The sequence below is a fragment of the Sminthopsis crassicaudata genome, chromosome 4 (genome assembly GCF_048593235.1).
Source record: "Sminthopsis crassicaudata isolate SCR6 chromosome 4, ASM4859323v1, whole genome shotgun sequence".
In the NCBI taxonomy this organism is placed as follows: domain Eukaryota; kingdom Metazoa; phylum Chordata; class Mammalia; order Dasyuromorphia; family Dasyuridae; genus Sminthopsis; species Sminthopsis crassicaudata.
In genome coordinates, this window is record NC_133620.1 from 323,202,976 (window position 1) to 323,219,661 (window position 16,686).

Consider the following 16,686-nt stretch of genomic DNA (forward strand, 5'->3'; position numbering starts at 1 on the left):
CAACAAAAACTTATCACTGTCTGTCTAAAAAGGAAAAAGAAATTTAATTAGTTCCCACGGTTGCTTCCACTTTCATGATCTCAGCTGCCATGTGTCCTACAATTCTAAGGAGTCATCTCTGCCATTCAGATGCTCCATTTAGTGTGAAATATATTTCAGTCTCCTAGTGGATCAAATAATACCTCCTACTTCCCCATAAAAGGAGAAGAAAGGTGGCACAGTGGAACAAACATCAGCTTTGAAGACAGAAATTTTATTTTAGACAGCTTGAGTCTAAATGGCAAGGTCACAGGACTCAAGTCAGAAAGATCTGAGTTCTAGTTCTGCCTCAAACATTCTCCAGCTAGGTGACCCTGAACTAATCACTTAATCTCTTTTGGCTCCAGTTTTCTCATCTGTAAAATGGGAACAGGTATCCTGGAAAGAAGAGACATTATAATCATTATATGAATATATGAATGAAAGCTATTATTATTATTAGTTTAGAATTATGGTTTTCCCCTCCATCAGATGAACAACTTGAATCTTGTGCCAGTTTTATCCTCTATAAAATAAGATTATATTTGTACTACACAGCCCCAATTAACATGCATTATATATGTATGTGTGTATATCTGAGCAGTATGAATATATATCAAATTAAATGTCATAGTACTTTGTAGCCATAAAAATTGCTATGTAAATGCAGCAATTTTTATTACTCTTAGAGTTCTTTTCTTTAGTATGGTGTGGAAAAAACCCTAGATTTCAGAGTAAAAGCTGTGAGGGGTCCTAACAAACTAAAAAGACATTAAGTCCAAGCCTCCTTACTAAATGTGTTATCTCAAGACCAACCTAAGTTTAGAAATAGAGGTTCATCCATCAACCAGGCAACTAGACTTGCAAATTTTTCAATCATAGCAATTCATGAACAATGGCAACTAATATGTCAGGATTGTGATCCATGCCCAGAGAAGGAGTATAAAATCTTGGATCCTGAAAGTGTCCTCTACCTCTATTTTCAAGGAAAATAGAAGCTGTTTGGTTATGAGTTTATACTATTTTCCTACTTTTTACCTATTCTAGATCCTCTCTCCTTTCTAGGATTTCATGATACCACTTTCTCTTGGTTCTCTTCCCTCCTCTGACCATTTCTCCTCAGTCTCCTTTACTGGTTTTACATATACTATATTTTACTTGGTAACTTCATCAGCTACCAAAGATTCAATGATCATCTTTCTATAGATGAATCCATATATCTGGTCCTATTCTCTCAGTTGAGGTATAGTTACACTCAAAGTGGATGTCTCATGGGTAACTCAAACTCAACATTTCCATATTATCTTTTTATAAGCCCTTCAGAATCTGGGCCCTTCCTGTCTTCCCAGGCTTCTTACACTTGACGCACCCCACTCCATGTGTCCCTCAGTCCAGTGATTAGAGCTCCTTACTATTGCACCAGACATTCCATCTCCCAGAACTAAATTTCTACAATCTATATCCCATGTAATTTTCTCAACTCCTTGAGCTTCTTGGTTTTTGTAAAATTTCTGTTAACATCCTACTTTATACAAAAAAACTTTCCTAGTTCTACTTAATATTAGTGCCTTTTCTCTAAGATTATCTCCAAGTAGTTCTGAAGATATCTGTTTGCATGTGCTCTCTCCTCCTCCAACCCCACCCCCAATCAGATTTTGAAGTTCTTGAGGACAAGGTCTCTTTGGCTTTCTTTGTATCTTTAGTGCTTAGCACAGGACCTGGCATATAGTAGATGCTTAATAGATGCTTGTGAATTTAACATTATTATTATTTTTTAAATTATAGTTTTTATTTACCACATATATGCATGGGTAATTTTACAGCATTGACAATTGCCAAACCTTTTGTTCTAATTTTTCCCTTCCTTCCCCCCCCTCAGATGGCAGGTTGACCAATACATGTTAAATATATTTAACATTATTTTGAGACCAAGATAGGTCTTTATAATTACAGTGAGTTCATTTTTAAATTTTTTATTTTTGTTGGTCTCTTTCATTTATATTGCTGCAGTCACTGTGTATGTTGTTTTCTTGGTACTGCTTATTTCATTTGCATCAGTTTATATGTTGCTGTGTAGTCATTTTTCCTTCTTGTTTAGTTACTTCAGTAGTATCCAACTGTTCTTGACCCCATTTTGGTTCCTTGGCAAAGGTATTGGAATAGTTTGCCATTTCCTTCTCCAGATCTTTTTCCAGATGAGAAAAACTGAATTCAATAGATTTCTGTAAATTGCTTAGGGTCACACAGCTAGTGTCTGATTCTGGATTTGAACTCAGATCTTCCAGCCTCTAGGACTGAAGCCTTTTCTACTGTCCACCTAGATGCCCATCAGCTTAAATGAGTCTTCCCAAGCCTTCTTTTGGTCACCATGTCTCTCATTTCTTATGGAATAATAAAGGCTGCATTTTATTCACACAAAAATTTGATTTAGTCTTCAATTGACAGAGAATTACTTTGTTTCTAATTCTTTACTACTACTATAAGTGTCACTATAAGCATTTTAGTGTAATTTGGACCTTTCTATCTTTGAGGAGGTGTCTGTTCTCAAAGGACAAGTAAGTTTTTAATAACTGTCCTGTAAATAGAAAGCCTCAGTCACATAACTTGTAGAAAGGAGAAGAAGAATCCTAATTCTATTATTAAGCTATTGGCAAGTAATGAGAGAAAATTATGGCTCCTCCTCATTTCACATAGTTAGAACAGTAGTTCTCAAACACTTTTGTCTGAGGACCCCTTTATATTCTTTAAAAATCAATGAGACTCTCCTTTGTTTATAAGAGTTACATCTACCAACATTATCATGTTAATATTAAAATATCTTGGTAATATTACAATAGTTTTAACCTTGTAGACCCATCTGAAAGAAAACTCCCCTCCAAGAGACCCTAGATAACATACTGAGAACCATTGAGCTCAAAAGTAATTCAGTTACCAATTGAGAGTTATGATATTGTTGAGGATGGCTAAGCAGAAAAGCTCCTAAGAAAATCTCAATAAAAGAAAAATTGAACAATTATATCAATGGGTGGTTGTTCCTGTTTCTGAAAATATCACATTTTTAAAAGGTAATAATAAGGATAGCTAGCATTATACAGCTTTTTTAGGTCTGTAAAATGCTCTACATACATTATTTGATTTGATGTTCACAGTAAACTTGGGAGGTAGGTGGGCTTTTATTATCCTCATTTTACAGATGAGGAAAAAGAGGTAAAAGCAGTAATTAAATAATTTGTCCAGATTACATAGGGGAAGCTAGGGGGTGTCATGCAATGCATTAAGTGCATTGGCCCCAGATTGTGTGTCACTGTGTCATCTGTGTGACTCTGGGCAAGTCACTTAACCCTGTCTGCCTAAGTTTCCTCATCTGTAAAATGAGGTGGAGTAGGAAATGGTAAACCACTCCAGTATTTCCACCATGAAAACCATTAAAAAAAAAAAAAAAAAAAAACAACAGGCAAACCCTAATAACAACAACAAAAAAATCATTTAGTGAAAATTAAGGTGGGATTTGACCCCTGGCTCTTGACCCCAAGTCCAAAGTTCTTACCCATTGTGTCACCAATCTGAGAACTATTGCTAAAATAGATTTTAGACATCATTCAGTCCAACCCTTTAATTTTACAAATGAAAAATTGAGGCACAGAGAGGTTAGGTAATTTATTTTAGTAGATAAGAGTAGATAGTAGAGTTGCAATTTGAACTCAAATCCCAATAACTATAAGCTGTTTCCTAAGTATTTTATCCTAAGTAGTTCCCACTGATTTTGCTGAGATCACAAGTGCCTTTTTATGGTCCCTTTTACATTAATAATCTTACCTAAAATAAACTTTATATCCTAAACCATTCCCAAGGATTCTTCTTCTTAAAAGACTTCTAGGAACAAAAATTACATCTTCCCTTCACTAGCCTAAAATTTGGCAATTCTTGTTCTGAAGTTATATTTAACCTGAGACTTAACCCTAATTAGTTCTGATATTCCTAATCTCATGAGACATCTCATGCCATTTGGTAAATCTCACATTTTGGACTATGAAAATTAATCAGTCCAAATAACACATTTTAGGCCCTGAATGGGAAAGGAAAGAAGGCATAATTATAACAAATTTCTATAAGTCTATATTGAGTGCCTTAAAATTTGTCAAAATTTTTCTTAACAAAATCTTAAAAGACATTATAAAATATTATTATTCCCATTTTATAGATGAGGAAACTGAGATTGAGACTAATCATTAAATGAATGCATCAAATGTCAGAACTAGGAATCAGCAGAACTATCTCCCAAATTAGCAGAAAGCCCTCCCTTTTACACAAGACAGCCTTTCAATTAAAATCTTTTCTAATGGAGAGATCAACCAAGAAATGGTGCCTTCTCATTTCTTTGTTAAGATTATGCTCAAATAAGTTAGAACTTATTTTAAATAATAAAGTATTGTACTGCCTTCCTGTCTTCATTTTCCACCAATTCAAGAGTTTTTTTGGAAATTTCATGTCATTTTGGTGGGGGCAATGAGCTAGCACAGTGGTAAGAGTCAGGAAGCTCTGAATTCAAAATTCACAACAGGTATTTACTAGATATTTGACCCCTGGGTCAAAGTGACTTAACCCTATCTGCCTCAGTTTCTTTATTTCTATAATGAGCTAGGAAAGGAATTTGCAAATTATCTTTGCCAAGAAAACCCCAAATGGGGTCACAAAAAAGTCAAACTCATGAGCAACAACAAAGGCTATAAATTAACACATTATTAAGGTGTGGTTCTTTGGAGGGCTTTAAGCGGTAAAGCCTGGTAGAAGAGTTTCACCAAAAAAGACAGTATAACTTTAAGTAAACATAGAAACCAGCAGAGGCAGAAAGTGGGATCATAATAAGAAGAGACTGTAAATAAGCACCTGATCCAGATGAATAGCATCCTGAAATACTGAAAGAACTGGCATATGTGATAGCTGAGCCACTATCACTAATATCTGAATGACTGTGGAAAACAGAAGAGGTAGCATGAGATTGGAGAAAGGCAAATGTTCTGATTTTCAAAATTGGGGAGAAAATAGTAATTTTAATAATAATAATATCTTTTTATTTTTCAAAGTTTCAAGTCACCACTGCAAAACCAGCAATGTTGACTTTTAATCTTATTGTATCAGAATTTATATTTCAATCCTCTGCAATGACAGATTGTTAAGAGATGCTAGGTAAATATTGAGAAAAGGAAACAGTGACTACAAAATGTCAGCATAACTTTATCCAAAATGAACTGGACTAATGGAAAATGCCACAGATTTACCTAGAAAAATGGGAATAATGAAAAAATCTATCTTCTAGGGTTATTGATATGATATATTTGTAAAGCAGAAACCGCTGTATAAATTCTATCTATTGCCATTAGCTATTATTATTACTATTAGTAGTGTTGTGGAAAAAATGTGAGCAGCAGAGTGATACAGTGGATATAGCACTAGGCTTGGAATCAGGAAGATTCACTTTTCTAAGTTCAAATCTGGCTACAGACACTTACTAGCCCTGTGATCCTAAGTAAGTCACTTAATGCTGTTTGTCTCCTCTGAAAAATGAGCTGGAGAAGAAATGGCAAACAACTCCAGCATCTTTCCCAAGAAAATCCCAAATGGGGTCATCAAGTGTCAGGCAAGCCCGACAAACAACTAAAGAACATCACTGATAAAAACTGGAGAGAATCCACAGGTAGATGATCAGAATAATGAAATACCTTGAGTCCATGTTCTATGAGGATCAATTCAGGGAAATGAAATGTTTAGCCTGGAAGAAGACAGAACTCCAGGTGTCATGGTAGCAATCTGCACTCAAGTATTAGAAGGGATTATCATATGAAAGATTATTCTATTTGGCCCCAGAGAGCAAAATCAGGAACAAGATGTGAAAGTTATAAAAACAGAAATTTAGGCCTGATATTCAAAAATACTTGCAAACACTTGAAATGTCCAGAAGTGAAATGGGCTTTTTTGAAAGGTGATGGGTTCTGCCTCTTTAGAGGTCTCCATTCAGAGAGTGTGTATAGTAAGGATTCCTTTTTGGTTATGAGGAAAATAGAATTTGTCTATTTCCTACTGCTTCTTGAGAAGTGAATATCAACTTTAAGAGAGAAGCTATATTGGATTATCTGAGGAGGGAGAAGGTAGTGAGAAAAATTTGAAACACAAGATTTTGCAAAGGTGAATGTTGAAAACTGTCTTTGCATGTATTTGGAAAAGTGTGTGTGTGTGTGTGTGTGTGTGTGTGTGTGTGTGTGTGTGAGAGAGAGAGAGAGAGAGAGAGAGAGAGACAGACAGACAGACAGACAGACAAATAGACAGACAGACACAAAGAGACAGAGAGAGAGAGTCAAAGAGAGACACAGAGAGACACAGAGAGAGAGAGACAAAGACAGAGACAGAGAGAGACAGAGAGACGGGGAGAGAGAGAGAGACAGAGACAGAGAGAGGAGAGACAGAGAGAGAGAGAAAGACAGAGAGACAGAGACAGAGAGAGACAGAGAGACAGAGACAGAAAGGTGAAAAGAAGAAAAAGCACTGGAACAGGAAAAATATGAAAACCTTTCTTTCTGTCCTCCTTCCTGATAAATTCTTAAAGTCCCCCCTACCACTGATAAATTCTTGCCTGGAACTTGTTTCAGCTTGTCCCTAAGATGGTGAAATCTTCCCCTTTTTCTTCCCCTACTGGATCTGTTTCTTTATTTGTAAAGTGAGAGAATTGGACCATATAATCTTTGAGGCCTGTTTTGGACCTAAATTTTTTTTTTTTTAAAAAACACTGGACAATTCAACATTAGCCCTTGCAAAACCCTGTATTCCAATTTTCCCCCCATTCTCCCATGACCTCCCCTAGATGGCAAGTAGTCCAATATATGTTAAACATGGTAGAAATATATGTTAAATCATATATATATATACACAAAATTATCGAGCTGCAAAAGACAAAAAGGAAGCAAAATAAAATAAGCAAACAACAACAAAAAGAGTGAAAATGCTATGTTGTGAACCATACTCAGTTCCCTCAGTTCTCTCTCTGGGTTTAGATGGCTCTCTTATCACTGAACTCCACCATTTTTCTTTCTAGACTTTCAATGGAGAGTGCAAGTGGTGACCCTAAAGAAAGAATCAAGCTTGTTCCTGCACATTCTATAAGTAAACAATAAATATGCAAATCCTTTGCAAAACAGCATGCAAATACGCCATATTAACTAAATTCTGTAATAGGACTCCAGTGTTTATTAAGAACTAATTCAACTTTCTCTCTATGCCAAAGGTGCCCCTTTCTTATATGGGCTCCCTTTCTAAATAGCCCAAGATCAGTAAACAGAGGCTGCCATATCAGAAATTGAATAATAGGAATCATTTTGCTCTTAACTGAAATAGCTTCGCAACAGGAACAGCAGATGAAAGAGATAGGCCCAATCTCTGGCCACATGTTCTTCCAAACAATTGCATGTTTAGGTAAAGAGATTTGAGTTTAAGTGGCACTCTCCACCAGTTTACAAACACACATTTAGGAATACTTGGACTATTAGATTTTACCTAATTCCTCTTTCCTCCATGATAGACTTAGGAAAGAAATTAGGAAGAGAAAAGGAATGACAGTTAGCTATCCTGGCATATATACCTTGGAAACAAAAGTTTTCACAACAGCTTTTCACAACACCTCCTCATATACATACAAACATAATACTGACTGGAAATAATAAAAGATGGTGGTAGAATCTGTGAGTATGGGTATTAACATCATCATGCACTTGAAATTCCAAGTCAGTCAATTCTTCTTCTTCCCCTCCCATTGTTGCTCCATTTCTCACTTTCCACATTTTCCTCTTTTAGGGAACTAGCATATTTCACCTGAATAGTGCAAAACCTAAAGGGCCAAAACTGCTATGGACCAATGCTTGATGATAAAAATGAAGTAGGAGAGTGTGTGTGAGTGAGACATTCAGTTATAGCCACTCAGTTCATATCTGAAGTCTGGTCAAATCAAGTCCGTGTGTCTGAATTTCCTCCTCTATAAAATGAAGAAATTGGACTTAGAGATAGATCCCTTGGGTTTCTTCTAGCTTTAACTTCCATAATTGTGGATAAAGTATCAATCCCACTTTGTCCTGTCCTCTCTAACCAGAAATTTCTCAAGTGGATAGGATAACAACCCTGATTGTAACTGGGTTTTCTCATTGACCTGTATTAGCCACCATGAAATACAGAGGAAGGCAAAGAGCCAGTGCTTCAGTTTGGGAAGTAAACAGTGGAGATTTTAGCTAACACTTCCCATTTAATGCTAACAATACACAGTCTCATTAAGGAACTTACAAAATCTCACATCCTCAAACCCTAAGGACCTTTCAAGGGTTCCTATGTCTTGAGGAAAGGGACCACTTAAGCTTAACAGTGGAACTGACAGAACATTCTTCCCTTTACAGCCAAGTACACAGTGTGGTGTTTAGGGCTGATGGGAGATATGTTGTTCTCTCCACATGGATCAAATAAAATATTAAAGAGGCATCATAGTTAGAAGTTGGCAACTCTCCCTGACGGGCACCTGCCAGGACAGGCTAATTAATCTAGAATCCATGTTGATGAAGAACATGACAGTTCATGACTGAAAAACAAACCTTAAAATAGATTCCATCTTTTCTCCAATTCCACCCCCCATGCCAGCCACACTTCTACCCTAACTCCAGACTGGATTCTCCCTCCATTGTATACATAGAATTGTTGCAAAAAGAGATAAAATTAAAAATATTGCTCCCATCTGATTTGGGGTGAGGGTCATTATCAAGTTCTTCATCTGGGCTTCAAGAACTTGTTTTGATTTTTAAATATTGATAACTATATTTCAATATAATAAATTTCCATGGTGATTCTTTGCCTTTGTTTTATCCATTTAAAAACACAACTTTTAAGAAGGTCCAATAGACTTCATCAAAAAGTGGTACATGACACAAAAAAGTCTAATAATGTCTGATCTTGAGACAGACATCATGGTACAGTAGTTAGAGAGTTAGGTGGCAAAATAAATAGTATTCGTCTTGGAATCAAGATGACTTGAGTTCCAATTCTGTCTTAGACATTTGTTATCCAGTATTCCTAAGCACTCCCAGAGTTTACTGTGAAGATCAAAAGAGATAAAAGGGGTATGAAAACTTTAAAATGTTCTAGGAATATAGAAGGAAGCTTTTATTTATTATATGCTAGGCATTTTATGCATATTATCTCATTTAACAATTCTGGGAAGTAGGCACTATTATTATCCTCTTTTTATAGTTGAGGAAAGTAAGGCAGGAAGAAATTAATTTACTTGGCTTAGGTTCACACAACTAATAAGTATCTGAGGGCAGATTTGAACTTAGGTTTTCCAGATGCCAAGTCCAACGCTCTATTCATTTCATCATTTAACTAGCTCTGGCACTTGCAGTAACTAAACCACCTTCTGCTGAGCATAACAAAGGGACCAAAGAGCTCAAGTACTGCATCCTGCAAATAAGGAAAAGACAGCCTATGTGATAAATGAATAAATCCAAGAAAATCCCTGCTTGTAGAAAGAAAAATGATACCTGACTGGACTGGGGGAAATAAAGAAAATAAATAAAGATAAAATAAAGATAGCCTACATGATAGCAGATTGTTATGTATGTAGAAGAAGTGATCCCTGATTGGGCTAGGAGACCTCTGAGTTCATTGATGATGCATGTCTGAAATGAGATTAGACTTGAGAAATACTGGAGAAGCAACAAATCGGGGTTTCAGAGAGAAAAGATGACCCTTCAACATACTCCTTGATTCTTAGTACCTGTACTCTAGAAATTGGTAAGAGCAGACTTCTCCAGTGAAATTGTCATTTGTAGTACTGATATTTTATCACATAACTTATCTGATTTCCATTTCACCACTTGCCCTGAAAAATGTTGGCAATCTAACTGTGACTTTTATTTTGTTAGTTTTTGGTAGGAACAAGCAAAATAAGATATTAGATCCTTCCTAGACTGGCACTGAACTGTTTCCCTTTAGACTAATGGGGAAAGGGGCTTTTCTTCTGAAAGGGAAGGGGGTGAGTAAAGACCAAAAACATCAAAACTATCTGATGTGATATATATTCTAGACTGAAGGGAGAATAAAGACAGAAAAACAAAGGAAGGATCAGGGAACCAGCACCATCTTGATTGCAGATTGCCCCTCCCTCAAGAGGTCCCTAGCAGGAGCCTATCCCCTTTCACAAAAAGTGGAGTCTCTGGAGACAAAGTGAACCAGATCCAAGATTATATCTACCTTAATATCTCCACCTGCAATGCAGGTTGTCTTCAATTCTAGTGCCTTAGTTTAAACCCTGTAACATGAGTTGATTTACAACATATAAAACTTACCTATTATTAGTCAAGACTTGGGCTAAAATCTCACCTCCAACACTTTATAATACTAGTTCTATAACCCTCAGAAAATTATTTAACTCCCCAAAGCCTCAATTTTCTCATCTGTTCATAACAATAGCTAGTGTGTAAATAGTTCTTTATTAGCACTTTAAAAATATTGTCTCATTGGATACTCACAATAATATTTAGGATGTAGGTGCTACTACTACCCCCATTTTACAGATGAGGAACTGAGGCTGAGTGGTTAAGTGATTTGCCCAGGGCAATACAACTCACATATCTGAGGTAGGGTTTGAATTTGTCTTCTTAACCCCAAATCCAGAACTCTAATCACAGCACTACTTAGCTGGAAATAGTTACAATTGTAGTATTTATCTCAAGTTTGTGAGAAACAAATGAGATGATGTATATAAATGCTTCACAAATTTTAACATACCACATAAAGTACAGTGGTTTATGCATATCATTATTTCCTTATAATTTAAACAATGAATGAAATCACTTGAGCTGACTACAGGCAATGGGTTATTCATTTTTAACCTACACTTTTACAATATCCTCCAAACTGTCTTCCCTACTTCAAATTTCTCCTCTTTCAAATCCATCCTCCATATGACTACCAATTCATCTTCCTAAAGCACAGAGCTAATCATGACATTTCCCTATGCAATAAATTCCAATGGCTCTCTCTTATCTCTAGGATTAAATATAAAGCACTGGTTGGCACTTAAAGCTCTTTATGTACTGACTCCCATTCTAGTCTCATTATCTATTACCCATCTTCATCCACATGTTCACCATCCACTACATTCTATCTCCCATTCTCATGCTCTATCCCCTATGCCTGGAATGCCTTCTTGCCTTATCTCTGGCCCTGTTCTTTACTGTTGTTTAGTTGGTTCAATCATGTCTGACTTTTCATGACCCCATTTAAGGTTTTCTTGGCAAAAATAGTGGAGCAGTTTGATATTTCTTCTCCAGCTCATTTTGCAGATAAGGAAATTGAGGCAAACAGAATCACACAAACAGTAAGTGTCTGAAGAGACATTTGAACTCAGGAAGATGACTAGATGCCTACAGAAGTTATTTTTACATTTGGCCAATGTCAGGCAGTTTATAATGTCATTGAAACTATGTTCAGTGTCTATGGTGTCTTTCCTATCATAACAAGAACTCTTTGAGGGCACAGTTCACTCTAATGTATGCCACCTCATATAGTGAAAGATTCCATAAAGATTTACTGGTTTTTGCATATTTGAACATGTACAAAAATAAAATAATTAGACTGTTCTCTTTGCCTCAGTGTTTTTTTAATCTTCAAGGTGGAATAGGCTCATTTTATAATCTCACAGTCCATCAGACATCATAGGGGAGGGTGAGACAGCATCTTAAAAACCATATTTCTCTTGGGCAAATCCTATGTTTGTTTCTAGGACTGAACAGAAGCTTTTCTTCCTAAGCCTTCTCTATTCTTAATGAGTACAGTATCTTCCCTAATGGAATCCCAGGGAAAAGAGAATGGAATCATTTGCCAAAAAAACCGATGCATTCCTGCCCTCCTGTGTCTTCTTCAGCTCTCTTTGCTCCAGAGATAACTCCTACTCCATATCTGTCCTTCCATTTCAGTCTACCCCTAACAATTAGGGATGCCAAAGCAAGAGAGTGAAGAACTAATTATTTTAGGGAAACATCCCCCAGGGCCCAGCCCACAGCTCAGCTACCATTGCAAAGCAACAGCTGGTTGGTTGTTGAACTGGCTCCAAATCCTGGGAATTCACAGCTATTAATAACTGAGTTGGCTCGAACTCATTTGCATTTCATTATGATGCAGGAATTCCCTAGTATTACATCCCCGGGCAAATGAGAAGAGCTTAGTTTAATCAGAGTACAGTTTCTCCAGTTAAAGGACAGATCCTAAGAGAGTTCATGGAAACCTTGGAAACAGGACCCAAACCTATCTGCAATGAAAGAACAGTTCAATTCAATTGAGGATTAGTTATCACAGAGACTGGGAGAGTAGGAAGGGGTGGAAGTTTACTAACCAATGGGGAATAAGCAGTAGTGGATGGGAGAAGGTCTGCAGATGGCCGCTAGTGAGTAGTTTGAAGGCTACTTCTCTTCGAAATATCTGATTATTCCCTTGGCACTGACACTTGGTCATTGCACTCTGAATCACCCTTTGAGAATTTTCCAACTTTTAATCACAACATTCTGGGCCAAATGGGAGGGTCCTAGTTTAGGAAAGTGATTGAAGTGTTAAAGAAGAAACTTTGTGGAAAATCAATACACAGATATTCACAGCAAAACTTTTTTTTTTGTGGTAGCATGAAACTTGAAACAAAGCCTAGTGGCCATCAATTAGAGGAATAGCTGTATAAAGTGTGGGATATGAATTGGAATATTAATGTAGTATAAAAATGATGAATATGAGAAATCTGGAGAAACAAGGGACTACATATAAACTGGGGCAGAATAAAATAAACAGAAGCAAGAGAACATTCACAATTATTAGATACATAGAAAGAAAGAAAGATAGATATATAGACAGATAGATGGATAAATAGCTAGATGGATAGATAGGTTTATATTAAGCTACTATTATATTACTATGTGACAGGCACTGTGTAAAGTACTGTTGATACAAATATAGGAAAAACACACTCTCCCTTGGGGATAGTTATTGAAACAACCCCACGCAGTTAAGCTAGGTTTTCCTTTAAAAGTATTGAAATGGTTCTCAAGACTTAATTTGCCCAATGAACAAGGCCCAGGCTAGTGATATAACTGTTGGCCTAAATGAAAAAAAAAAAAGAAAAGAAAGGAAAAGAAAAGGTCACCCAAGACTCCTCCTCTCTGGCTTCTGACCAGCAGATCATCATGACCAACAAAGGAGAGAAGATGCACTTAAATGAATCTATCATGTCTTTGCTAAATGTCCCTTCTCAGCTATGGCTAAATAAAGCTCATTTGTTAACAGTTAGATGATCTACAAGGGTCTCATTTCATTTTGACAAGAAACCTGAAGCACCAAACGAGCCTGAGGCAAGTCTGGATTACGAAAGGGAGAATGTGTCATTTTGCCATCTAAGAAACATGTGTAATCAGGGCTCTACAGGCCATTCATTATGTGATGACAATAAATCAAGGTCACTGAGAGTACTGAAAAATCTCACTAACTTTCTGGATATAGTTCTAAATTGTTTTCCAAAATGGCTGGACTAATTCACGGCTCCCCTGATATTGCATTAGTGTGCCTGTTTCCCCTCAATTCCTCTAACAGCTGTCAATTTCTATTCATTTTCTCTTTTTCACCTTTGACTATTTGATAGTCATGAAGCATAACTTCAGGGTTTAAAAAAAAATGAACTTCAGAGTTGCTTTAATTACATTTCTCAAATTATTAATGATTTGAAACCATTTTTTATGTGGCTATAGATTCTTAGATTTCTTCTTTTGAAAACAAACTATTTACTTTGTCAATTTATGCTTGAATCTGTTCCACATAAATCTAGGACAAATTTACTGCAGAAGCTTGCTATGAAGATTTTTTTTCCTTGTTACCTCTTTTTACTTCTAATTTTAACTTCATTGGTTCTGTTTGTTCAAAACTTTTAAAATTTTACAAAATCAAAACTGGCCATTTTATCTTCTGTGATTTTCTGTATCCTTTGCGAACTCTTTTCCCATTCATAAATATGTAAGATCATTTCCTTCTTGATACTCTAATTTGCCAAATGGATACATAATCTTGGTATATGGTGTGAAGTATTGGTCTATATCTAATAATGCTAGACTGCTTTCCAATTTTTCAAACTTTTTTGTAAAATAGTGATTTCTTAATCCAGAAGTTGGTATCTTTCAATTTCTCTCTGTGTGTTCATTCTTATGCATTCTATGTGTCTAATCTTTCTAGTAATAAACTTCTTTATTTTTTTAACCACTACTAAATAGTAGTGATCATTATTACTATGTAGTATACTTTGAGACCTGGTTCCTACATACAATATAATAAAAATTATATTATTATGTAACTTAATATACAGATTGAGTGCCATATCAGTCTAACTACAAAAGGATTACCTCATAAAACTAAACACAAAAAAACCACAACAAATTTATCTGGAAGTACAAATGATTAATATGAAAGGAAATGATGAAAAAAACCTAGGAAACAACAGAGCTTAAAAGTATCCATTCTCAAACTCTATTAAAAATCAACAATGATCAAAACTATTTCATATTGGTTTTTAAAATGGAAAAATTTATTAATACAAGAAATTAGAGACAGAAAATCCATAAGTTATAAAATATAATAGCTTAATGTTCAATAAACCCACAAGAATTAGAATACATAAGAATAATTCAAATTTTCTAGTTAACAAAAAATGCTTGTAAAATTGGGAAGCAATTTGGTAGAAAAGCAATTTATGTCCACATCTCATACCATATGCCACAATAAGTAACAAATGGATACATCACCAAGATACATAGAAACATATTATAATCAATCAAAGCAGCAGAAAAGGAGCTAACTTTATTAAAAGGAACTTTTTTTTTGCTATAATAAAATAACAAATGATTTTAAAGGAGGTATTCATCAACTAGAGAATGGCTGAGTAAAATATTGAAGTATAAATATATGGAATTTTATTGTACTGTAAGAAATAAATTGTTCAATTTCAGAAAAACCTGAAAAGACTTGTATGAACTGATGCAAAATGAAGTAAGCAAAACCAGCAGAACAATTTGTATAATCACAATGTTGAAAAGAAAAAAGATGTAAAAATTCTGATCAATGCAATGACCAATCACAACTCCTGAAGACTCATGATATTCAAACATGTTTGCTCTTCAGACAGATTTAATACTCTAGACATGCAGATGATATTTTTAGATATTGCCAATGTATGGATTTGTTGTTGCCATGTATAATGATCTCCTGGTTCTGCTCATTTCACTCAGTAAATGTAAGTCTCTCCAGCTCTCTCTGAAATCATCCTGTTGGTCATTTCTTACAGAACAATAATATTCCATAACATAGTTTGACCATGGCTATTTGTTTGAAAGGAAGTCTTTTTATTTAATTTTTTTTTAGGGGAGACTGGTGATAATAATAACAAGAAAAAATGATTTTTAAAAAATACACTGGAAAGAATAGAAGAAAGTGCAAATAAGCTGAACAGTTTTGGAATTAACTTATTGAATTAATTGTATAGTTTCTTTTAAAAGACTTATATAGAGATCTGTTGTTTCATATACTATTCCTTTTTTCTCTATTTGTATACGTAAATGTTCATGGTTGATGATGTTTGTCAAGCTTAGAATAAGGAATAGTTTAGAGAAAAAATTGGAGGCCCAGATATTTTTTTTTTTCATACTAATGCTGTCATTTGACTAAGGAACAAAAAAAGAAGTTCTCTAACATTTAAGACAGGATTTAATTTTATTGTCATTTTCACTGGGAGTTGGGGTAGGGAGATGAGGGTAGAGAATCAAGAAACATGGTTGGTGCCCAAATAGTATCCAGAACCAATACTGGAAATACAGGAAGATGTCAGCAAGGCATGGATAATTCCATTCCTAATCAAACATGAAACAATAAAAGGTAATCCTAACACTTACAAAGTAAAATCAAAGTTTAGGAGTTTTTGCAATCTACTGAGAAGTCAAATCTAGCAAGTAATTAGCTTGCACACCAAGCAAAAGATATTTATCACTTTTTTTTTTCCCAGAAAACAGTTTATATCAGCAATCAGTATCTCTAGTTCAGTTTGTCCAGAGCAAGTAATGTGTAAGATGCTCCTTGAAAAATATTCATATTTAATCAGGAAGTTTCTCAAAGAGTAAAAACAACCCCTGGAACTCACCTGTTGAGATATACCCGTTTTTCTGTGAACTGCCCATTGCCGTGGTTAGGATCTTCAAAAGGTTCATTCTGGACAACCTCCACTCCTTCTCCGCGGTCACTCTGCTCATGGCTATGTTTGCTGATCATGTACAGTTGTCCTATCTTGTACTGCAAAGAAAAAAGAGAGAGATGTTGATTCCATGGCCTTTTATCAGTATCTAGACAGGAAGAAAGCATTTATGAAGTGCCTACTCTGTGCTGGGCACTGTGCTAAGTGCTTTTTAACAAATACTTTTTACTCTAAGAAGGAGGAGCTATTATTATCCTTACTTAGCAGCCGAGGGAATTGGGCTTAGAAAGAAAGTCTAAATAAATTGTCCAAAATCACACAGTTAGGATAATGATAGGTGACTCTTAAATAGCACTTTAAGACTGGCAAAG

At 35.5% G+C, this 16,686-nt stretch overlaps 1 protein-coding gene across 1 annotated transcript in view; it reads right to left on the reverse strand.

Moving 5' to 3' along the window:
* The window catches only part of PITPNC1 (phosphatidylinositol transfer protein cytoplasmic 1), a 355,282-nt gene that overhangs the window by 195,650 nt on the left and 142,946 nt on the right, over nucleotides 1–16,686 (reverse strand). Inside the window, exon 2 of the mRNA XM_074260561.1 lies at nucleotides 16,265–16,413. Coding sequence (XP_074116662.1) covers nucleotides 16,265–16,413 — 149 coding nt within the window. The remainder of the gene's footprint in view (nucleotides 1–16,264; nucleotides 16,414–16,686) is intronic.